The sequence below is a fragment of the Drosophila yakuba genome, chromosome 2L, assembly GCF_016746365.2.
Source record: "Drosophila yakuba strain Tai18E2 chromosome 2L, Prin_Dyak_Tai18E2_2.1, whole genome shotgun sequence".
Lineage (NCBI taxonomy): Eukaryota > Metazoa > Arthropoda > Insecta > Diptera > Drosophilidae > Drosophila > Drosophila yakuba.
In genome coordinates, this window is record NC_052527.2 from 9,803,453 (window position 1) to 9,823,789 (window position 20,337).

The following is a 20,337-nucleotide window of genomic DNA, read 5'->3' on the forward strand; positions in this document are numbered from 1 at the left end:
TGAATCGAAACTTTCTGTCCGGGGTTAATAACATGCGGCATAGCACAATGAACACGGCGAATGCTCCAACGAACCGAAAACAGAAAGAAAAAACGAGGGGGAGCTACAGATTGCAAAATGGACAGCAATGAACGCAAAAACAAGTGGACGATGAAATTGTAAAAATATAACTGAACACAAAAAAGAATACTGTTCCCCTTGCAGGCGAAATGCAGCCGCTGTTGAAAAATATATAAACCGAAAATATTGTGAATTCGTAATATTGCAAAATCCTTTTACAAATATTACTCCTTTTCCTTCTCGAAATTGTAAACAAATTGTAAGCCTTTACAAAATACAAAGTGCTGATCCATTTCTGATACATAAAACATTATTACCTTCACTAAAAATCATTTAAAGCCATGGAGGAGAAAGATATGGATATTAAATATGCCCCTAGTGAAGTTTTCTCCATTTATGCATTTCAAAGTATGAGGCAGTTTAGTTGAATCCCTATCTCAACTTTGGCTATTCTCTTGTTTGAAGAGGCAGCTTCTATATGGGCCGTTGTTCATTAAAGATGCGTTAGCTTATGCCCCCTTCCAGTCGAGACGCCTCCTGTCTGGTGGCCATTATTTATATCGAGCATCTCATACATAAGTCTGCGATTTTCCTTTGATAATTAAGTTGTGTACATTAGTTCGCTTGCGTGTTTGCGACCCACTGCGTGAGCTATACATAAATACATTCTTTTTCCGTCCTTTTTTACACACTTGCGGAGGCGAAGTCCTGCAGCATAATGCTTCTATTAGCCAGCTCGTGTCTGATAACTGAGTTATTCGTGGGTGGGTCATGTGGTCCACCCCTTGGCACTGCCAACATCCTAATTACCCGGCGTAAAAACGTTTGCTGGCCCTCTGCGTGTGCCTTTGATTAGCGTTGGGTAATGAGTTTTCAGATTGTCCCAGAGAAAATGTCTGCTTGGTTACTTGCTGGAATGGGTGTGTAGGCATTTGTGGTGAAAGTGCGTAGGCTGATCATGAATATCTATAATATTCCCTATATCATGATTTTGTTGCTTCATTTTGTAACTCGTTAAAAGGGAAAGCAATTGTGACTGTTTATATGAGGGTACTTAACTATAGATATATGGATACAAGACACAATATTCTACTAATACTTTGTGTTAGCAAAGAGTCAGCCATAAAAAAGAAAATACCGCAGTGGCACTGAAAAGCTAACAAAGCGCCTCATAAATGACAAAATCAATATGAAAACGTGGCATGCAATAAAACGCAATTTTAACAAAACCGATAAATGGCAAGGGCAGAACAACTGAATGGACTGTTGCAGCCAAACCAGACATTTAAGCCTCACATTTGGTAATCAATGTTCTCAATACCCTACAAGGCCATACAATAGGAGCCGGCAGCTCAGAGCGCAAAATGGAATGAAAATCCTGTTGGGCAACAAAAAGGGGTTCCGTGGCTCAGAAAGGAGTAAGCTACTCGTAAAAAAGGATGGGCCAGACTTGGCTGCAAGGATGAACAATAAAATAAAGTTGATTAAATCCCCGGCGAAAAAGTTTATTAGCGAAAATGCCGGCAGCGGATTTGGGTGATCCGATTTAAAATATGCACAGCCCTATTTATGTACAAATAATGTACATCTTTCGACTAAGTACGTATTGCTATGAAGACAGTTGTTTATCCGCTGTTTTTTGCCAAAAATTTGACAGGAAATGGCAGCAAAAACAACCTTTCAGTACCCCAGTAAATGTAATTGTTTTTGAAAAAATTATACTTCGTATTAGATTAATAATTAATTCACTATAAGCATTGTTTCCAGAGAGAGCTTTATAGTTTTTAGTTTTTCAGTGTAATCAGGAGCGGAATGCAAACATATCGCTGAGCTACTCAGCTCCCAGTTCGCGACTTCCTGTCTGAAAACACAACGGATATGAATATACCCTAAAGCCATCAGACAGGGTAAATGAGCGTGTATTGAAGATAAAAATGGCTGCAGAGCGAATACGAACACCAAAAGAGGGAAATTCTGGGGGATATTAGAGAATGGCAGCACTCAAACTGCAGCTAGAGCACAAAAACAAACAAAACATGGCTAAATAGCAGGATGGCCATGGGAACTGGGGAGTTATCCCATTCTCGACAGGATCTACCAGCCTGCCACCACTTCGCATTTAGCTCAAACTCCAGAAATGTCTGCTCTGTCTCTGATACGGGCAAATCTGTTTGCAAAAAAAGGAATGGGGGAAAAATTAAAAAATAAAGCAAAAAATTGCAAGTGCACAATACCCGGCAACAGAAAGTTTTCAAGCACAATGTTTGCAGCTCTTTAGTTCGTTGAGGATTGCAATCCGCTTCACAGCAAGGAAAGCTGATGAAAATGCTTTGAACAACGGAAATTAAACCGCTCCAGCGATTATTGTTATGCTGCTTAGGATCAAGAAATTATCATGCAAATATCGAGGGAATTACCAAGCTTGTTAACAAATTCTCTTAGTAACTGTTTTCAATATGGCTTACTCTATAGTGGATAGTTATATATCTTGTGATAAGGTGGTAGTTTACACCTTCAAGTTTGTAAAACGTATATATAAAGTTTATATTACGAAACAAACTTCCCACATGTCTTGACACTTTATTTATTTCACTTTCCGTGAGAGCAGCGGAGCGCAAACTAATCAGTCGGTCAACCTTTTCGTTTGCATATTTTTCCTTTCATGTAACCCCATCATCTGCATAGCCTTTTTTCAAACTATCTTGTCCCTTTATGTATTTTTTTTTTTTGCCCATCCGGTAGTGCAATCAACTCTTCATACTTCCCTTATTTTCCTTCCCGTTGAAAAACTGCATAACTCCAGATTCAGCCGCGAACCGGAGAAGATACTTGGCACACAGGCTATGGAGAAAAAAGTAAAATAAAAAAAAAAGAGCAAAAGCTGTTGCACACACTCGCTTGAATATTGTGTCGATTGCGTGGGCGTAACCGGGGGGGAAATGCTATTAACTGGTCATACCCCACGGAATAGCACTGTTTTTTTCCGCTTTTTTATGACCCTTCGCTCCAAGGCACATGGAGCAATTCCCATTCCCAACACCAATTCGATTTCTTTACTCTGTTGCCTAGTTGTTGTCTAGAAGCCGCCACATAATCGTATCAGCGGATTTGTAATATGAAGCGGAAGAAATGGACTATAGTTTGATGCCGGCAGACTGATTTTAATGACGTGTATCTTCTTTACAGTTCAGTGATAAATGCACATGGTCAAGAAGACATATAAAACCAGGTGTAAGAATATCTTTAAATTATCCTGACGAAAAAATACCAGCCATTTTAATTAGGCAGTAGAATTCAATGCAAATAAAAAGAAAACCGCAACGAAACAATTGAAAATTTTGCTGATCGCAATTTGTATCATTCCAAAACATATTAAAACCAAATGAATGCAATGAGTTTTAGAGCTAAAATGATTTGGCAAAGCTAATTTAATTATAATAAATTCGAATTTTATTGGACAAAAATTCGCACATTTAAGTCAATTTACGAAAAAAAAAATTATTAAAAAATAAAAAGTTAAAGCTCCTGGAGTTGAAAAAATGTTTGCTGATTTATTTAATTTTAATATACACAAAAATTCATACAGGCAATCAGACACCGCCACTTTTATATTAAACATAAAAAATTAAATTAAGATAAATTAGAACAAAAATCAAACATTTACCTGTCCATTTTGAATTCATCTACCGCAAACAAAGAATTCTTAAAAATAAATTAAAGCTTTTGCGGCGCAACATAAAAATAAAAAAGAGTTGGAAAAAAGTTTGCTGATTTAACCAATTTTAAAAAACACACAAGCTCAGACAGGCAAACAGACAGAAGGCAGACATAAAAGCCATTCCATTGACCGCAGCAGAAAAAACAACACTGCCGGAAAAAGAAGGAGTTTTCCGGGGTCCAGAGTTCGGGATTCGGGATTCGGAAAGAGGTCTGCAGCATTCGCAACTGGCGACCACGCTCCCTTGGCGTTGGCCAAGTAAAAACTCATCAAACTATATTTTCAATAAATAATGACAATCGAGAGGGCGGGGGCGCTTCAAAATGGCCGCCATTTTCCACCCAAATGCGCCGCAGCTTCATTGATTTTATGCCATTTGGCCAGGAACCACAACCGCTACAAGCATAAAATTGAATCATAAAAAATCGAACAGCGACGTATATATATTTTATATATATTTAATACATGTGTGCCACGCCTTGTCGAGTGACCCAAACATTTGCATGAGCGGGAAAAACAAAACAGAATAAAAGGCACTACTTTTACAGCTCTTTGCATTTTTTCTTTTTGCCCGTCACTCAACTGACAAGTCAACAGCGATGCAACCTGCAAAAGGGAAGGCTGAGGAGCAAAGAGGTGACAAAGGTGGAGAAATGGTTGGAAAACGTGAACGAGTTGAGGAAAAGCCCGGAGTTTCGAGTGGGTTGGCTCGTAAGAGTGGGCCAGCCTAAACGAATTCTAGAGCTACTCGACGTCGGGCATTTTTCCAACTACTCTTTTTTTCGACTTCCTTTGCCGCCACATATTATAAATTGCCCCACGGAGAGCCGTGCCGAAGTGCCGGCGTGTGAATGGGCCAAATGTGCGGGCATCTAAGAAAAAAAAATTATTGAGTTGAAACTAAGGGAGTTGCAAGCACTTTTGGCTTTTCCGATTCAGCATTTAGCAGTCTCTGATCGCCAAGAATTAATTAATGACGAAACCGCAACAGACTAACGGTTTAAAATCAATACATAAGCTATTAGTGTATTGTACACAAATATAAATACATTTTAAACCACAATTGCATAAATTCATTTTTAGATAAAATCGGCTTCCGAGACCAAAATCAAATAAATAAAATATTTCGAAAATTGACCTACTACGACTCAGCTGAACTTCAATTTTACCCAAGTAGCTGAAAATTGTACAATTGTATCGGGTTTCTAGCACATTGAAAATACATTATTATATGTATTTTATTATCCAGTCCATCACCTATCAATTTAACTTATACGTAAGCTTACCTCTTTTAACTCCAGAAATATCTTTTGCGTAACCTGAAAGAAAAAAGGAAACATTTTCAATTTTAGTTCATAAGTTAAATTGGTTTTCCCTGGAATTTATATCCGTTACTCGTAAAGTAAATAGAGATACTAGCCTCGTTTTCGAACCTTTTAAGTAAATATATTTTTCAATTTTAAAAGTTTTTCGGTAACAAATTTGTTTTCCAATTTATATCGATATGCCACAACATTTTTATATTTCACACTAAGTAAGCGGTATTCGACGGTTTTGTTTTAAGTCTATCCTCAAAGATTTTGGTCTTTGAGCAATACACAAAACCTGACAAGCGGCAAGGAATCTCCCCCATTCAGGTCCTTCTTTCTTTTATTAAAAGGGGGTAACTTGCAGTACAAAAACACGCAAAAGTATTCAAATTAAAACCCACTTTAGCAAGCAGAGTGCAGCTTTTCGGTGAAGGAAAGAAAAGTTAGACGAAAACGCAAAATGTTTCCTTCCTGACAGGCCGACAAGCCAACGAGAACAATACTCGGTAAAGGTCAAATTGTATACCATCCAACAAAGCTGCTGTCATTCTGAACCAAAAAATTACCAAAAATATTTTGATCGTCAGGTAAATGCACTTTCATGCACAAGTAAATTTTCGCGGATACGTTTTTTGTAACAATTATTTTCATTTGGCTGGCAATGTTTTATATCCACCGTAAAATGTGGTTTTGTTTCTATTCTTATTCGCTGACACGTTAAATTAATGCTTAACAAAATGAACAATTTTCTACGAAGTGGTAACAAAAAAATTTAATTATGTTATTCATGTTAACCATGGCATATAAATATGGGTATAAAGACAAAATAATTTAATTTTCTGATTATTAAGTGAAGTACAAAATATATAATAAAAGAAGAGCATTATTAGATGCATTAAAATCTATGTTTTTTCCAAACGATTGTTCTTCTAAGTGTGCTACAACTTTAATTGACAGCATTTTATGTACAGTCAATTTATGGGGTTAATTTTTGGGGGTGGTTTTTTGGTGCTGCATAGGTAAGTTGTTTCTAAAGGGTTGTATTTTAGTAATAAATTTCATTTGATTAATAAACTTAGTTAAATTTCTCAATTCCACTTGATGTTCTCATGTGAACTAACTTTTTAATAATTGTATATAGGTTAAATAGCATTTCTCATTAATTTTTTTGTATATTCATACATGTGTAACGTGCTTCTAAGCATCGATCTCAATGTCAAATATGATAATGAAATACACTCTTGCAGGAAACGTCACTCAGATTGTTACACATACATTTTAGTTTCTACGTACCTCCATCAACCATGGCAACCTACATACATATTTATGGCATATAAATCACATTTAAGTGAACTGAAGCATTGCTGGTACCTATGTATCTAACATTGCCCATTGATTGACTCGCCAAAATGTTGATCCGATTTGGGGGAAAAATGCGTATATGTTCGAATTAAAAAGTAGTTTTAATCTCTATTTAAATTGGTTATACTCATTTTATTTCGAACCGACATGCAGACATATAACACAATGGCTTTTGAATACTTTAATTTTTCGGTAAAATTGACTTATTCAACGTTTTGGAATAAAATCCATAACAAATCAGATCTATGAAGACTATTTATTACCACGTAAATTTGGGGTTTGGGTAGATTCCCACTGACAAATTGTTAACAACTGTGATTACCAATTTTGGTTTTATAAACAAGTAATTAAAATATTAATTAAAATTATTAAAACCTTTATTTCTATCAGCTGTACAACATTGCTGCTTCCTTATGGTTGCCATTTTCATATATTTGCAGCATATTAAATGTTATAGTTTCTAAGATATTTTATTTTACTGACTAGTGTACAAACGTTAATCTTCATCGACTGATGCAAATAGTGGTATATACATAGTATCGTAAAAATGATTTCGGTACTTAAATCACAGTTGATGCACATTTTAATGTCATTTCTGATTGAGGAAAAAAAACAGACATGGCAGACCCATTTTTAAATTTTTTTATTGCCTGCTTTAATGGAAATGTTTGGTATCTATTTGCTGCATATCAATTCAGTTATATTGTCAGCATACATAAAAGGCAAAAAGAGAAAGATATCGTTTGATTTTAAAAAGCAGAAATATTGCAACTATTTGCTGTTGCAGCTGGCAATATTTACATATGTGCACTTTGAATTATTCCTGCAGAATAAATACTAAGATCATACAGTAATTAAAGAGAATGCTCTCTGCAACTTTCACATTTGAAATGTACAAACTGATTTATTTAGTTCTGTACTCTGTCAAAATAAATCTTTCGTACGTATATGGATTTATATAAATATTTTTTTCTTCAATTTTTTCGTTTGTTAGTAAAGTAAAATAGGCTATCATCATCTACGTGAAAACTTTTCACATCCACACACATTCCTTTTGGATATCTGAGTCCCGGAATGGCAAATGAAATATTTAACCACACACACGACTCTTTGGCCGAAAGTTGGCTTTTATTGGCAGCAATCTGCGTGCACGGTGTCGCCTGGGCTGCGAGTTTGTGCCCTGCAGGCACGGGAAAAACAGATAGACAGAGATTCCAGACACAGACAGACAGACAGACCCCGAATCATAATGAGCCGCATTAAAACTAATGAAAATCAACTTTGGCACACCGACGAAAAACGCCGGAAAAGCCGGGCCCGAAAAGGGCGCAAGCCGAAAGGGGATGATGATAGATATACCCCCTGAAAAGAGCGCAGCACAAAAATGTCGACTTCTGTGGCAGAGTGGAGACACAATAAAAATAAAAGCAAACGCCGCCCCACCATCATCATCATCGACCTCCCCACAACCCGTTCCCATTTTCCAGCCAACTTTAGACGTCGTAACCCCGAGCAACAATAAGAAAATTGCGAGACAGACAAAGTGGAAAAACGCATAAAAATGAAGACGCAACAATGAGGAAAATGAATGGCAGAAATTTCACAAAATCAGAATTTCTTTTACCCACAAGAGAAAAAAGTAAAAGTAATTTTTTAAAAAGTGTACATAGATAAATAAAATTAATTAATAAGGAGTATTCAATAGGCTTTGAGAATATATATTAAATATTTCCTTTTTTTGTACTTTATTTTATTAATAATTGAGACAAATACTGCAAATTTTGCTCACTAAACATCCCACCAGTTTGTGGGATTCCATATTTAATTAACTAAAATGCGAGAGAAGCGGAGTTTTTACCAAAAAAAAATATATCCCTGGGCTTAAAGGACGAAACTATGCATATACATACGGAAAATACTTATGTATGTATGTGCATAATTCTGTGCCCAAGTCAAATGAATGTGAATCTGCACTTGAATGCGAAAAGCGAATGCCAGCACGAAAATGTTCTTTGACTTGGTCTTATTCTCTTAGTTTTCTCCTTTATCAGCGCTTCCCCGTTTCATTTTTGTTTGTTTTTTCATTCGCTTTGTTGCTGTGCGATGGTGAGTAGTGTGTATGGTGTATGGTGTATCTTGTATCTTGTTTCTGTAGCTGCGTCTGTGCATAATGTATCTCCGTCTTGGCGAATCGTTTGGCTTCTGTTTGTTTATGCTTCGCGACTTTACTTGAGGGAAACAAAAAAATGAAATGGGAAAAGGGGGAAATGAAAGAAAAGAAAAGTTTTTATGCCTTTGTCTGATGCTCGTCTGTTTGTTTATGTATCCCCCTCGTATCTCTGTGGCTTACCGCGTAACTTTAATAATTTAATTAAATTCTACCAAGCTCCAAGCCTCCGCCCCCAAACACCCCCCAAAAACCACTGGTGTCATGCGAGTCCCGCTTTGATTGTTATTTAGGCCATTTGGCATAATGAGGCAGCATAATTCTCACATAAAATCCAATTTAAGCGCATTTATAGTGGCTAACTTTGGGCTTCCTGATTGAATTGAAGGTTACAAAAGCATGCATTATTCACTATCTAAAGGAAGTGCGAAAACCTAATCTAAAAAAATGTGTAATGACTCAAAATATATGATTATTAAATCCATATACATATGTACATATGCCCTTGAGAGATATTTATAATACAATATAAACCCTTAGGAAAAAAACTAAAATGTACCAGCAAACCACAAAACTAGATAAGTTCATAAAAATACAAAATTCTTATTTTAGTTGGCAAAATATGAGAGCAGTGATTAATGCTATGCTCCTAAACGTTTAGTATCATATAGAACAATATATATGAAAAACATTTGGAGGATTATGTTAATGAATGGCATATTGAAATGCGCACGCCATAACCTTTAAGTCGGTTACGGAAATTGCCAACACGAGTTTCACCTGCCAGGATAACGACATTTGTGTCGATCCAACCATTGCTTTCACCCTCGGAAAACCCATTTACATTTCTCTGCATGTGCAGCGCCCTAGAAGAGGGCAATTTACATCAAGTCACGCCCTTTCATTAAAGCTACTCATCAATTTGAAGTGCCAGGCGCTTCAGTCATTCAACAAGCTTAAGGGATTTATTCACCGCATGTATACATTCGCATATAAATGCATACATGTATTTCATTTTTTATTACTTTTTATTTCATTTATTTGGCAGGCACTCGGCAAACAATAAATGTCAGGCGCCTGGTAATAGTAACACACTTTGCAATGGGAGATACATTTGTATCTAGCAGATACGACGGCAAATACAGAGCAAACGCGTCTATCATCTGGCTCGGATTTTCCAAATAAACCCCCGCGTTGTGTGGGTCATTTTGTTTGTATATTATGAAACAGCACGATGCTCTTCATCCACGGTCACGTTGTCATCTCTAGATTTCGATGGTGGCTTCATTATTTGTTTGTTTACTATGTTGCACTCGGCACGTACGGGAAATAAAGCAAAGGAAAATTGCATAAATGCCCGGGCAAAGTGTCCATTGTTCTCTGGGCCCTGTCATCCTAAACTTTCTTCCCATCCCCGGACCGCATCTCCTATATGTGATTTATGACAGCTTTTTGCCCGACTAAAGTTATATTTGAACCAACTTTTAGTGAACAGCTTATCAATAACAATAATAAAATCCAGAATAAACCAGATGTGGCTCTACAAATTCATTTCACTCGTCAGCTTGCGTAGAATCTTTTTTTGTTTTATATAAAGCCCAACACAACAAATTAAAGTAAGAAAAAAAAAAGCGAAACCAAACAGATGCAGATAAGTTACGTAAAAAGTAGCCGCAATCTCAAGCTGAAACTGAGATACAAATACAGTATCTTTATCTTAATTCCCAGCTGTATCTTGTTTCTCTATCTCAGAACTGTTGCTCTTCACACAACTTCTTGTATATATATTTATTTCCTTCGCTTCCGCTGCTGAATAGCAGGAGAAAACTCTTCTTCAAAGCTGTTGCTTATATATTTATATAATTTTTTCATTTTCAATCATTATATGGATTACAGCCCAGACAGATAATGCCGAGACATTGACCTTTTTCGCTGATTTTTTGTTTTTCTCTGGCCTTTTCTATTCGCCTCGATTCTGGGTTCTCCGTTCTCGGTTCTTGTGTCTGCTCTCTTTCTTTGTTGTCAGATTAGCCGGCCAAGTGGATAAACCAGTTTTCGCCTCCGCCACTCTGCCATCTTCTTGGTTTGATTCTTGGCCCTCTATCCTCGGTGTTTTTTGCCCATGTTCATGTTGCTTGACTTTGGCTAATTAGCCAAGAGTGGATGTTGCTGGTGTGGTTCTTGTTGTTGCTGTGGGCCCTTGCCCCGCCTCGAATTTCGTAACGTTGAACTTGGGAAAATCTTGCAAAGCAAACAAATTAGTTGAAGTGGCAAGAAAACGGTCAATTACATAAATATTCATTTTTTATTAAAAATAAAATAAAACCCAATATTTTCATAATTTAAGTAGCACAACTCTGATTGATCTACTAATTATTTGCAATAACCAAATGAGTGTTTTCTAAAAATTATTTTTAACCAAAGTATGTAGGTTTAAAATTTTGTAAGTCCCCTTTGTTCAACCAAAGCAAACGATTTCACAATAAAAATGGATGAGTCCCCAGAGGTTTAGGTTTACTCAGGTTTTCATGACTCACGTTATACCTTATGCTTTCCACCTTCTTCGCTCTTTTTGCCCCAACAATGGATTTGCTTTGTGGAAATAAATAGGTAGAATCTGAATCTGAATGCCTAATGTACATATGTACATATGTACGTACATATGCATATGAGTAGCTAACTTATGTGAAAAGTATATTCACGGGTTTATGTACATACATATATTGTGTTATTAGAGTCGGTCGAGTTTGAAACCTTGGCACCTGCAAGTGAGAATAATGCTGAAAGGCAACACGACTGACTGAAAGCAAACACTCTGGGTCACAAGAAAAACATTCTGTTAATTCATTTGAAGTGACAATAGCGAAATGAAATTAATTATGCTAGGCAACCCATTTGTTTAATAACAAAATACACCCACAAGGAAGTTTGTGCGGCGAGAAAAGCAAGAGACAATTACCCAAAGTGTCTACCAAAATTATAAGGAAACCCACTGTGCTCCACCCTCAAAACAATACCCTCCCCCGGTATCCTTCACTCGTCAATTATCCTGGCAAAGTACGTAATTATTTTTGTAGCTCGAAGGGTTCTGGGTGAAAATGTTAACTTTGTTTCCGCCTGATTGAGCACTTACTTCAATGTTATTGTCTATGGGTCATTTGCAGCACCCTTGGCTGTATTTCATTTAAGCCCTGATTGTTGTGGTTTTTTCAGTTGCCAGTGAGGCAATTGCAAAATAAAAGACATGCTTTATGTTAAGGGAGAATAAGAAGATATTAACAGGCTTTCCTTTTTAAAGGTTTAAGCCAGTGAAACAAGTTTTAAAAGAAGACTTACACTCTTAATCATTTAATTTTTAAACTTACCATTTACGATGATGATGAAAATGATCGATACGAATACAATGTTGAAAGCACATTTTGATGACATTATTTGCGATGGGGATCCAACGTGGATGGTGTCGACTAAACAGAACTAGCACAAAATTTCTGTTTGCTTTGTTTTTGTTTCCTCGAAGGTCGTTGGTTGGTCTTAATAATTTCCTTTTGGCAGTAGTTGGTTGCGTTTTTGTGCACCTCGAACTCCAATCTTCGCGGGTTTTTAATCAGAGCTTTGCACCTTCCATGCCATTTACAAATTTAGCACTTTTTGCATGGGCCATAAAGCTTCGCAGCACTTTTTCGCACGCACGAATTATTTTTGCTATTTTTTGCAACTTCTCTTCGAGCTCTTGTCACGTACACTTTTTCTTATATTTTTATTTTATTCCAATACTTTCTCGTTAATAAATTAAAAGCGAAAATAAAAAGAAAAATCCTCCTTTTTGGATGATTATTTGTGTTTATTCACTGGATTGTTTATTTCTGGAGGCAGAAGAGTGAGACAATTAGATCGGCACTTTTATTTTGATTCAACTTTATCAATTATATACTAATAACATATTTCTATTTTATTGTTTATTTTTTTTCATTAATTTTTTTTTTATTTTTACGTAATATTAATATTTAGTCTGTGTTTCTTGTTGCTTAATAACTTTAATAATGGTTGGAAAACCAAAACATTAGCAATACAAACAAACAGAAAATCACAACAAAAACAGCTATTGGCCTCTTGCACTCGCACAAAGGCAATGAGCAAGCGCAGAGAGGAGAGCGAGAGAGGAAGAGCTAATGCAACAGAGACAACGAAGAGCGACGGATAAGGAGAAGAGGAGAGAGCGACAGCTGCGGCGCAAACGCAATAAAATGCATTAAATTAATTATTGTTGCTTTCAAGATTGTTGTTGTTGGTGCCACAAGAAGACACCAAAGCGATATGTATACAATGCCATTTTAAATAAACAAACAATGCACTTTTTTTGTGAATATTATTATGTTGAGTTTAACTTTGCAATTGGGCTAATTTAACAATGTTTTTGCATGTTTACTTATTTTCGTGCGTTTCTTCTTATCCTTCTTTTATGCTCTCTCTTTTATGTTGTGTTCTCCGATTGCCACTCTCCATTTCTCTCTCTCGTTTGCTGTGTTGCCAGTAAATTAAATGCGTTGAAATGCAGCCATTTTGTCTCCGCAATTGGCACTCACTTGAACTCCCGTTGAATATTTTGTTTAGCCACAATTCTCAATTGGCCTTAATCGGGGGCATTTTCTTTGATTAGCGCACATTTCTTGGGCCAGACTTGGCGATTTATTTATTTTTAATTCGCTCACCCGCTCGCACACACACACACACACACGAACGCACGCACACATGCAAACGCACGAACACGCGTCCAGCGATTTTCCGACTTTCCGACTCCCACGGCGTTCCGAGATCCGTTACAAAGAGTTACGCGTCCAACTCGCTTGGTGGTTTTTTTAAAACTACCCGATTTCTCACAATATATACATATGTACTCGCGTTTAAGTGTGACCAGCACCACGAAAACCGTTTAACCTTCCAGCTCCCCTTTTGAGTGTTATTTTCGCGTGCGTTAATACTGACATTACACATAGAGATGGCATAATGCCTAATCGAATATCGATTGTCGCTTAAAAAAATATAATTTTGTTAAAAGTAGTTATATTTCATAAAAAATAAATGGTTTCGTTAAGAGCGCCTACTTTTCGGCTATAGTAACATATTTAAACATTTTTCATGGAAGGCAGGGCAAAGATGTCTGACAAATCGTCAAAATATTCAAAATCCATATCAAGGCATGTTCATTTGACAAAGAATACAAATTAATTATTTTGGATTTAATTGTACACGGAACTTATAAATTCATGCTTTGATTATTAAAATGCGTGTATGCTTTTACTATTGATTGCACAAATTCAACAAAGAAATTCAAAAAGGGCGCCACAGTTTAAATTATTCAGTATCCCTCGTTAATTTTGTCGATAGTAATTGTACGCCTGGTGGCAGCCTTTGACATATTCCGACAGCGTTGCCGGACAAGTTGTTTTGGATTTTTAAATTAGCATATTTAAATATGTTTTTTTTTTTAGAAAAATAATGCACTTTAATTTTTTCTTTAAATCAAGAAGAATGTTTGTACTTAAGCTTATAAGCTGAATAGGTTCAATTGGCTGTGTGTTGTACGTTATAATCTAAGATAGACGAACGCCCATTTTGTTGATTTGTTTTTATGATCCTTTCAATAATAGAGTTATGCCCTTTTGAACCGCGCGCCCACTTTTGACGTGCTTGGATTTTTTAGTAATAAGCGGACCGAAGGGGCCTTGAGCCGTGCCACCTGGCAACACTGCCTCAGATGCTCTTCGAGTGTTGCTGCGGGTGGACGTGCTCGCTTTTCTCTCCGTTACCGTTAGCTCGAGTTCGCGCTCGTGTATCCGTGTGTCTGTCCGCGTTCCCCGTCCGTGTGTGGGTGTAGGTGCGAATGTGTGTGTGCCTTTGGTCGCGTGTCGTCGCCGCTTTCATGTAAACGAAGATTGTGCAAAAGGTAAACGCCAAACGGTGGCAACAACAGTGAATGATAAACAGAAGCGAAACAACCAGCTAGCACAGCAACAGCAACAACGACAACACAAACAACTAACAGCAAAGAAGCAAGCAAACAAAACTTGTGAAATACTTTTTGTTTATTTTTTTTTTTATTTTGGCCTGGTCTGGTGGCAAGTGGCAAAAGCTATAAAAAACGATTCTCAAAAACAGGTTTTCTGAGAGAGCACGAGAGAGAGAGGAGGGTTTACTGCAAATGCGAAACTAGAAGCTCAACTGCTGCCGCACAGTGGTCACTACTAAACTTCTAAACTTGCCCCACTGTGCGCCCAGAACTTGTTTTCTTCATCTTTTCTTTTAGCTCCCCTCCCCTCCCCGCCGTTCCTCACTCCTCCCTTCCCTATGCAGCTAACTACTCCTTTCATCGGGCGTTTTAGAATGCATATTTGGTTTATGGAAAGCTCACATGCAGCGCCCCCCGAAATCAATACGGAAAACGGTTTTTCCCGAAAGAGCCGTTACTTTTCGGGAAAATCCCCGTTCCATTGCTCCTCGGCTCTGCCACAAAAATCAGCTGGCTCTGCAGTCGGCGCAGCTCTGCCGCCGTCGGCAGTGGAGGGACTGCGTCGGGCGCCTAGCAACAGAGGTTAACCTCTGACTACAGGGCCGGTTTACGCTCGGGCGCCCAAAATCTCGGGGAGCAACACGTTACATAAGGTGGCAAAGTTTGTCAACCCCAAGATTAAACGCTCATAGGTCTGGACATTATGTGCTTGTTAAAATCATATAGTTCACTTAATTTCCAAATTTTGAGACTGAACCAAAAACAGTGGGAACTCAGCTATATATATTTTTCAATCTTAAGATAAATATTATCTCGTACAATTAAAAAATGATCGTATATTTCAAAAATCTCTTAACCTGAAAATAAATGAAACTGTAGTACTATGCACAAATAGTAAAGCCCATAAATAGAATAGTATAGTAAAAAAGTTGAACAAGTTTTTTGAGACTTACGTTAAAATGTAAGTTTAATAAAATTTTAAAGATTCGTTTTTTTGCACCTCCCCGATATTAAATGACTTCGGGCCTGGTCCTTGCCGCCGTCAGCTGTGCGCTGAGTGCGCAGGCGCCACACACGCACACCAGCACTCACACACACTCACACACACACCGATGGGGCAGCCACAGGCAGCAGGAAGCAGGCAGAAGAAGCAGGAGCAGGAGCGGCAGAGGAAGAAGAAGCGGACCAGCCTGCTGGTTAACTGCCTGACTTTGGCCCGCAAAATTGCATTGCTGGCGTCTCGCTCGCACGCACTTACTTCGGCAGTAATGCCGGAAAATGGGAAAACGTGGTGGGGTGGTGGCGAGAGGGGGGAGAGGGGGGAGAACGGCGCGATGTGGGCCGAAGTTCGCAGTTGGCAGTCGGCAGTCGGCTTTACATAAGTTGACGTCCGTGGCAGGCGGCCTGCTCCTGGAATTTCAGTGCCCGGCTGCAGGTCCTTTGCTCAGGTTGTGTTGACGCGCTTTTCAGTTTTTCCGGTGGTGGATCAGCTGCTGGCGCTTTGCAACTGGTTCGGATTTTTCTTCACCTATTTGTGCCCCTATTCCTGATTTTAAAAAGTTTACTTTGCAATTTTGTTGTACCATTTTTTTTTTGGTTTTATTTTTATTGGTTCTGCCTGCAAACCGGCTGAAAATGGCCAAAAGGTTCGTCGACAGTTTTGTGTTTTTTCAGCTGTTCGGCTGGTGGAAGACAACATAAAAAAAAGAAGTGGTTAGACCTCTTTTTTATTACACTTTAATTTGGATTTTTTGCCATTATTTATCTCATTTCTCAACTATTGCTATTTGCCGCCTGCGTGGGCCACTTTCAAAAGCTTTTTTCGGGGCTTCCGTCGATTAGTTTTGGCTTTTATTTATTTATTTATTTATTTCGTATTCAACGAATCATAAAGCCAAAAAACTTGATTTGTGCGCACGGCCAGCAGTAAATCAATTTAACAATATCAAATCGCTCGTTAAACCGTTTGAAAAAACACGTCTAAACCAATTTATATACATACATATATATATAACCATGCAGCCGAAGTGTTAATCGACAAACTACAACAGCAACAACGGCGGAGAAAACAACATGTGAGGCGGCTCAAAAAGTTAATTCTGCCAGTCGAAAAGATGGCCGCCAGGATGTGCAGCATCCTTTCCATCGTCATCATCTAGATTTTAGATGCAGCAACAGCAACAGCTACGAAAACAGCTACAGCAGCAGCAGCTACAGCAGCACTCACAGATACACACGCATACCAATGCCGCTGGCAGCCAGACACTCGCACACCAATACCAATGCCAGTCCCTCTTAAAGGTGAGTCGCACTTAAAGTCTTGCATTTTAAATACCCTGCAGTCGTAAAACTGGGTGAGCCTAGGGTCTCTCGAATTTCGGGAGCCAGTGCAGAAAGTTTGCAATATTAACGCTACGAACTTTGGCCTGCCCTCAAAGTAATTATTTTGTTACAGAGAAGTGTTGAAAATTCACCCATTCAGTTCATTGTGCTAAATCCTTAAAAATCCCTGTTCATAATATTTTACAGATGTAGATCTTTTTTGTTTTATAATATAACTATATTTATAACATTTGGAAATCAAATTAGGTTGCATATCACAAGTATAGTTTCTAAGGTCCATGAGTTCCTTAGAAGCTTGGCAGGATTAAAGCTTGATTGGGAATCAGCTACTGTGTGCATATCAACCCGAACTTGAGCCTTTCGTTGCCCATTTCGCACGTTTATAAGATAATCCTCGATAATAAATATATGTGTGCTGGCAAATGTATTTTGAAACCTTCGTCTATCAAGCCTTGCGAAATGTCCAATCAAGACGAGAATCGCATGATGAATGACCTCAGCATTCCCATCAATCTTACACAATTGTCCCCCCTCGTCTGACTCAAAATTTGAGCTTGAATTTCTTTGATATTTGGCGACCACCATCCGTTTGTCTTTCGTGTGTTGATTTTTTGAGCTTGCGTGCTTAGAGAGCATCTCAAAGTCTAACATTTCTCCTTCGTTTTTTTTGTAGTTTGGCGAAATAAGAAACGCCAAGCGCGAATTTTTATAACCGCTTGGATTCGGAGTCGCTTGGATTGGAATTGGAATCGGATTTGAACCCGGGACGAAGTTGGAGATCTGGCCAGAGGAGAGTTCAAGCCAAGTGTAGGGCTGTCTTTTTTTATTATTTTCGTAATTTTTTTTTCGGTTTTGGTCGCGAGCCCATTGAAAAAAGCTCGTCAAACCAGTCGCCGCCGTTTGTATTTTGTTTTTGCCTCTGCTGGCTGTTTTTTGTTGTTATTGCTGTTGTTGCTGTTGTTTCCTAGGCCTGGGCAAACTGGCCCCCGTTGATGACTTTTTACATAGACGCTGCTGGCCCGAAGAGATACCAACTGAGATACGAGTGTTAGCCAGCCAGCCCAGCCATACGGTCATATAGCCATATAGCCATATAGCCATCTAGCCATAGAGGCCCAGACGACTCGACTCGGCCGACAGACAAAACATACACTACACGTATCTAAACTTGTTTGAAACGTGTTACATTTTAAGAACGTTCGCCGCAAGCGGCAAGTGGCAATAATCCTTTCAAACTTGACAGTGCTGCCATGTTTGAGAACGCGAAGGGCTTGTGCCCCAGTGGGAGTGGCATGGATCCACGGATTCTCGTCGTTTTTTTTCTCCTTTTCTTATTTTTTTTTTTTCATTTGAAACCTAGCATGTGTATCGATGTATCTATCTACTGTGTATCCGGTACTTTATATGCTGGCTGTCAGTCTATCTGGCTCTGCAGACGTTTTGGCTGCCTTTGTTGTTATCATAATGCTTTTATTTTTTTGTAACACACGGGTGCTCTCCTTTTACCCAAATCCCGCACAAAATGGTCACAAAAAAAACAAGAAAGGGTGAAAAGAAAAAGTGAAATTGATATTTTCGCACAAATTGCCGTTAACAAGGATTGGTGGATGGGCACCTAGGCAACGAAAAATTTGCCTGACAAAAATTGGTTGAAAATATGCAGCGAAAATGAAATGAGAATAATGAAATACGAGAAAAAAGTGTTAGGTTCAAACGGGAAATTGTTTACCGTGGTTCCAAAATGATGTAATTTCGCGTGTTCGTGCAATTCAATTTCCTGCCAACGGAAGCCCGCGTCGCTCTACTCGCCCATTGAAGTCAAACATTCGTTGCCGACCCCATCATCATCAGCCTCCCTAAGAAGTAGGAAACCACCCCCACCGCACCCCACCAAGTTTAAAATGTTCTCCAAAAATTGTTTGGCAATTCCAGGCGCATTTTTTTTTTATCGCCCACCCCCCAAACTTTAATTGTCCCTCGAACAAATTTCGTTGAGCATACAGTGCCAGAAAATCGGGAAGATATTTATTTATGTGCATGTGTATATTCGGCTACAACGGCAGTGTATTATGTAAAATTCAATTTAGCTGATTTTGCTATCATAACAGCTCATCCGTTTTGGACAGCAACATCCTCCTCCTCCAAAGAGTCAATAAAATTAAGGGTACTTCTTTGTGAAAAAGCGAGTTGATTCACATGAATAAAATTAAAAGAGCTATGTAATCTTTTAAGCAAAAAATATATCGTGCCTATGCAAGTTCTGGTTACACAGATAAAGTAGGGAAATAAAAATATAATGCATAATTAAATAAATAGGCAATACATAATGAAATACAATAAATCTATAATAGGATGAAAAATCTCTTTTAAAATTCAAGTTACACAGATAGAGTAGAGAACTAAAAATTTAACGCATAATTAAATAAATGGGAAGTACAAACATATTTTAGACTATAAACTTTTAGACTTTCCTTTTCTGATTAAAATATATTAAAACTATAATAGGACGAACAATCTCTTTCAAAAGTGTATGAAAAGTTCGCTATTTATTTGGGCATACAATTTCCAAAGAATATTGGCCATATTTCGCATAAATAAATTATATTGAAAAGACATCCCCCGGTCATTGCCTGCCTCTCCAGCCTGCTGGGTTTCCTTTTGGCCGGGCCTGGCTGGCATTGCCTATATTAACAATAATTCCTTTGTGCCCGGGCATCTTGCCAAAAAGTTGGAGACCGCCCTGCTCCTGGCACAGCAGGCGACGAACGTTTTGTGGCCAATTTCCCGTACCCAAAGGCCGACTTTTTGTGTGACCCATTGTCAAGTCAAGTCAAGCCGGACAAGGTCTACCCGCGCTCCCATGCCATCCACCCATGCCACGTCCCCATTCTGCCACCCGCTATACAACAGAGCTACTTTTGTCTAGAGTTAAACTCGAAAAAATCAAGAAAAAGTTGGCGAAGAAAGGCAGTACCATTGCGGCAGCGGCGTAAGCGAACTTTAAACTTTGGAGTCCATGACAACCAGTAAAACTGCTGAAAGACCATTGATTGAACCTGGTCATGCGGTTTGCTAGCATTTTCAAACTTTCGCAACCCGACATTCTTTGAGGCAGCTCGAAAATAAACACAAAATGTATTTTAAATCTAGGGAGTGTGCAATTTAAGTACATTTTTTGGCATATCGTTTATACGGACGGACACGACTAGGGTGACTTGGCGGGTTCCGGTCAAGATCCTGATCAAATACTTTTTGCTGAGGACAAACTCTAATATGAGGCTTTATAAATTGAAAAAGAATAATTGAAGCACTATTTTTAACCAAAATTATTTCACCGTATTAAGGGGAAAACTAGAGAACCCGACACCAA

At 38.3% G+C, this 20,337-nt stretch overlaps 2 protein-coding genes across 9 annotated transcripts in view; one reads left to right on the top strand and one right to left on the bottom strand.

Moving 5' to 3' along the window:
* LOC6527531 (disintegrin and metalloproteinase domain-containing protein 10) overlaps positions 1-13,493 on the bottom strand; it is an 82,259-nt gene extending 68,766 nt beyond the window's left edge. For 2 of the 5 annotated variants that reach the window (XM_039371641.2, XM_039371642.1), the window contains exons 1-3: positions 13,201-13,492; positions 11,983-12,480; positions 5,065-5,097 (exon numbers count right to left, since the gene is read on the bottom strand). In XM_039371641.2, the coding sequence (XP_039227575.1) occupies positions 5,065-5,097; positions 11,983-12,046 (97 nt within the window). In that variant the 5' untranslated portion in view covers positions 12,047-12,480; positions 13,201-13,492. Of the gene's footprint in view, positions 1-5,064; positions 5,098-11,982; positions 12,650-13,200 lie in introns of those variants that run through there. The other 3 variants (XM_002088585.4, XM_015198221.3, XM_039371640.2) reach the window with 3 other exon arrangements.
* Positions 13,494-14,371: 878 nt separating this feature from the next.
* The window catches only part of LOC6527520, a 44,023-nt gene continuing 38,057 nt past the window's right edge, over positions 14,372-20,337 (top strand). Inside the window, exons 1-2 of one of the 4 annotated variants that reach the window (XM_039371805.2) lie at positions 14,372-14,561; positions 16,519-16,925. In XM_039371805.2, coding sequence (XP_039227739.1) covers positions 16,907-16,925 — 19 coding nt within the window. In that variant the 5' untranslated portion in view covers positions 14,372-14,561; positions 16,519-16,906. Of the gene's footprint in view, positions 14,562-15,988; positions 16,135-16,518; positions 16,926-20,337 lie in introns of those variants that run through there. The other 3 variants (XM_015197618.3, XM_039371806.1, XM_015197617.2) reach the window with 3 other exon arrangements.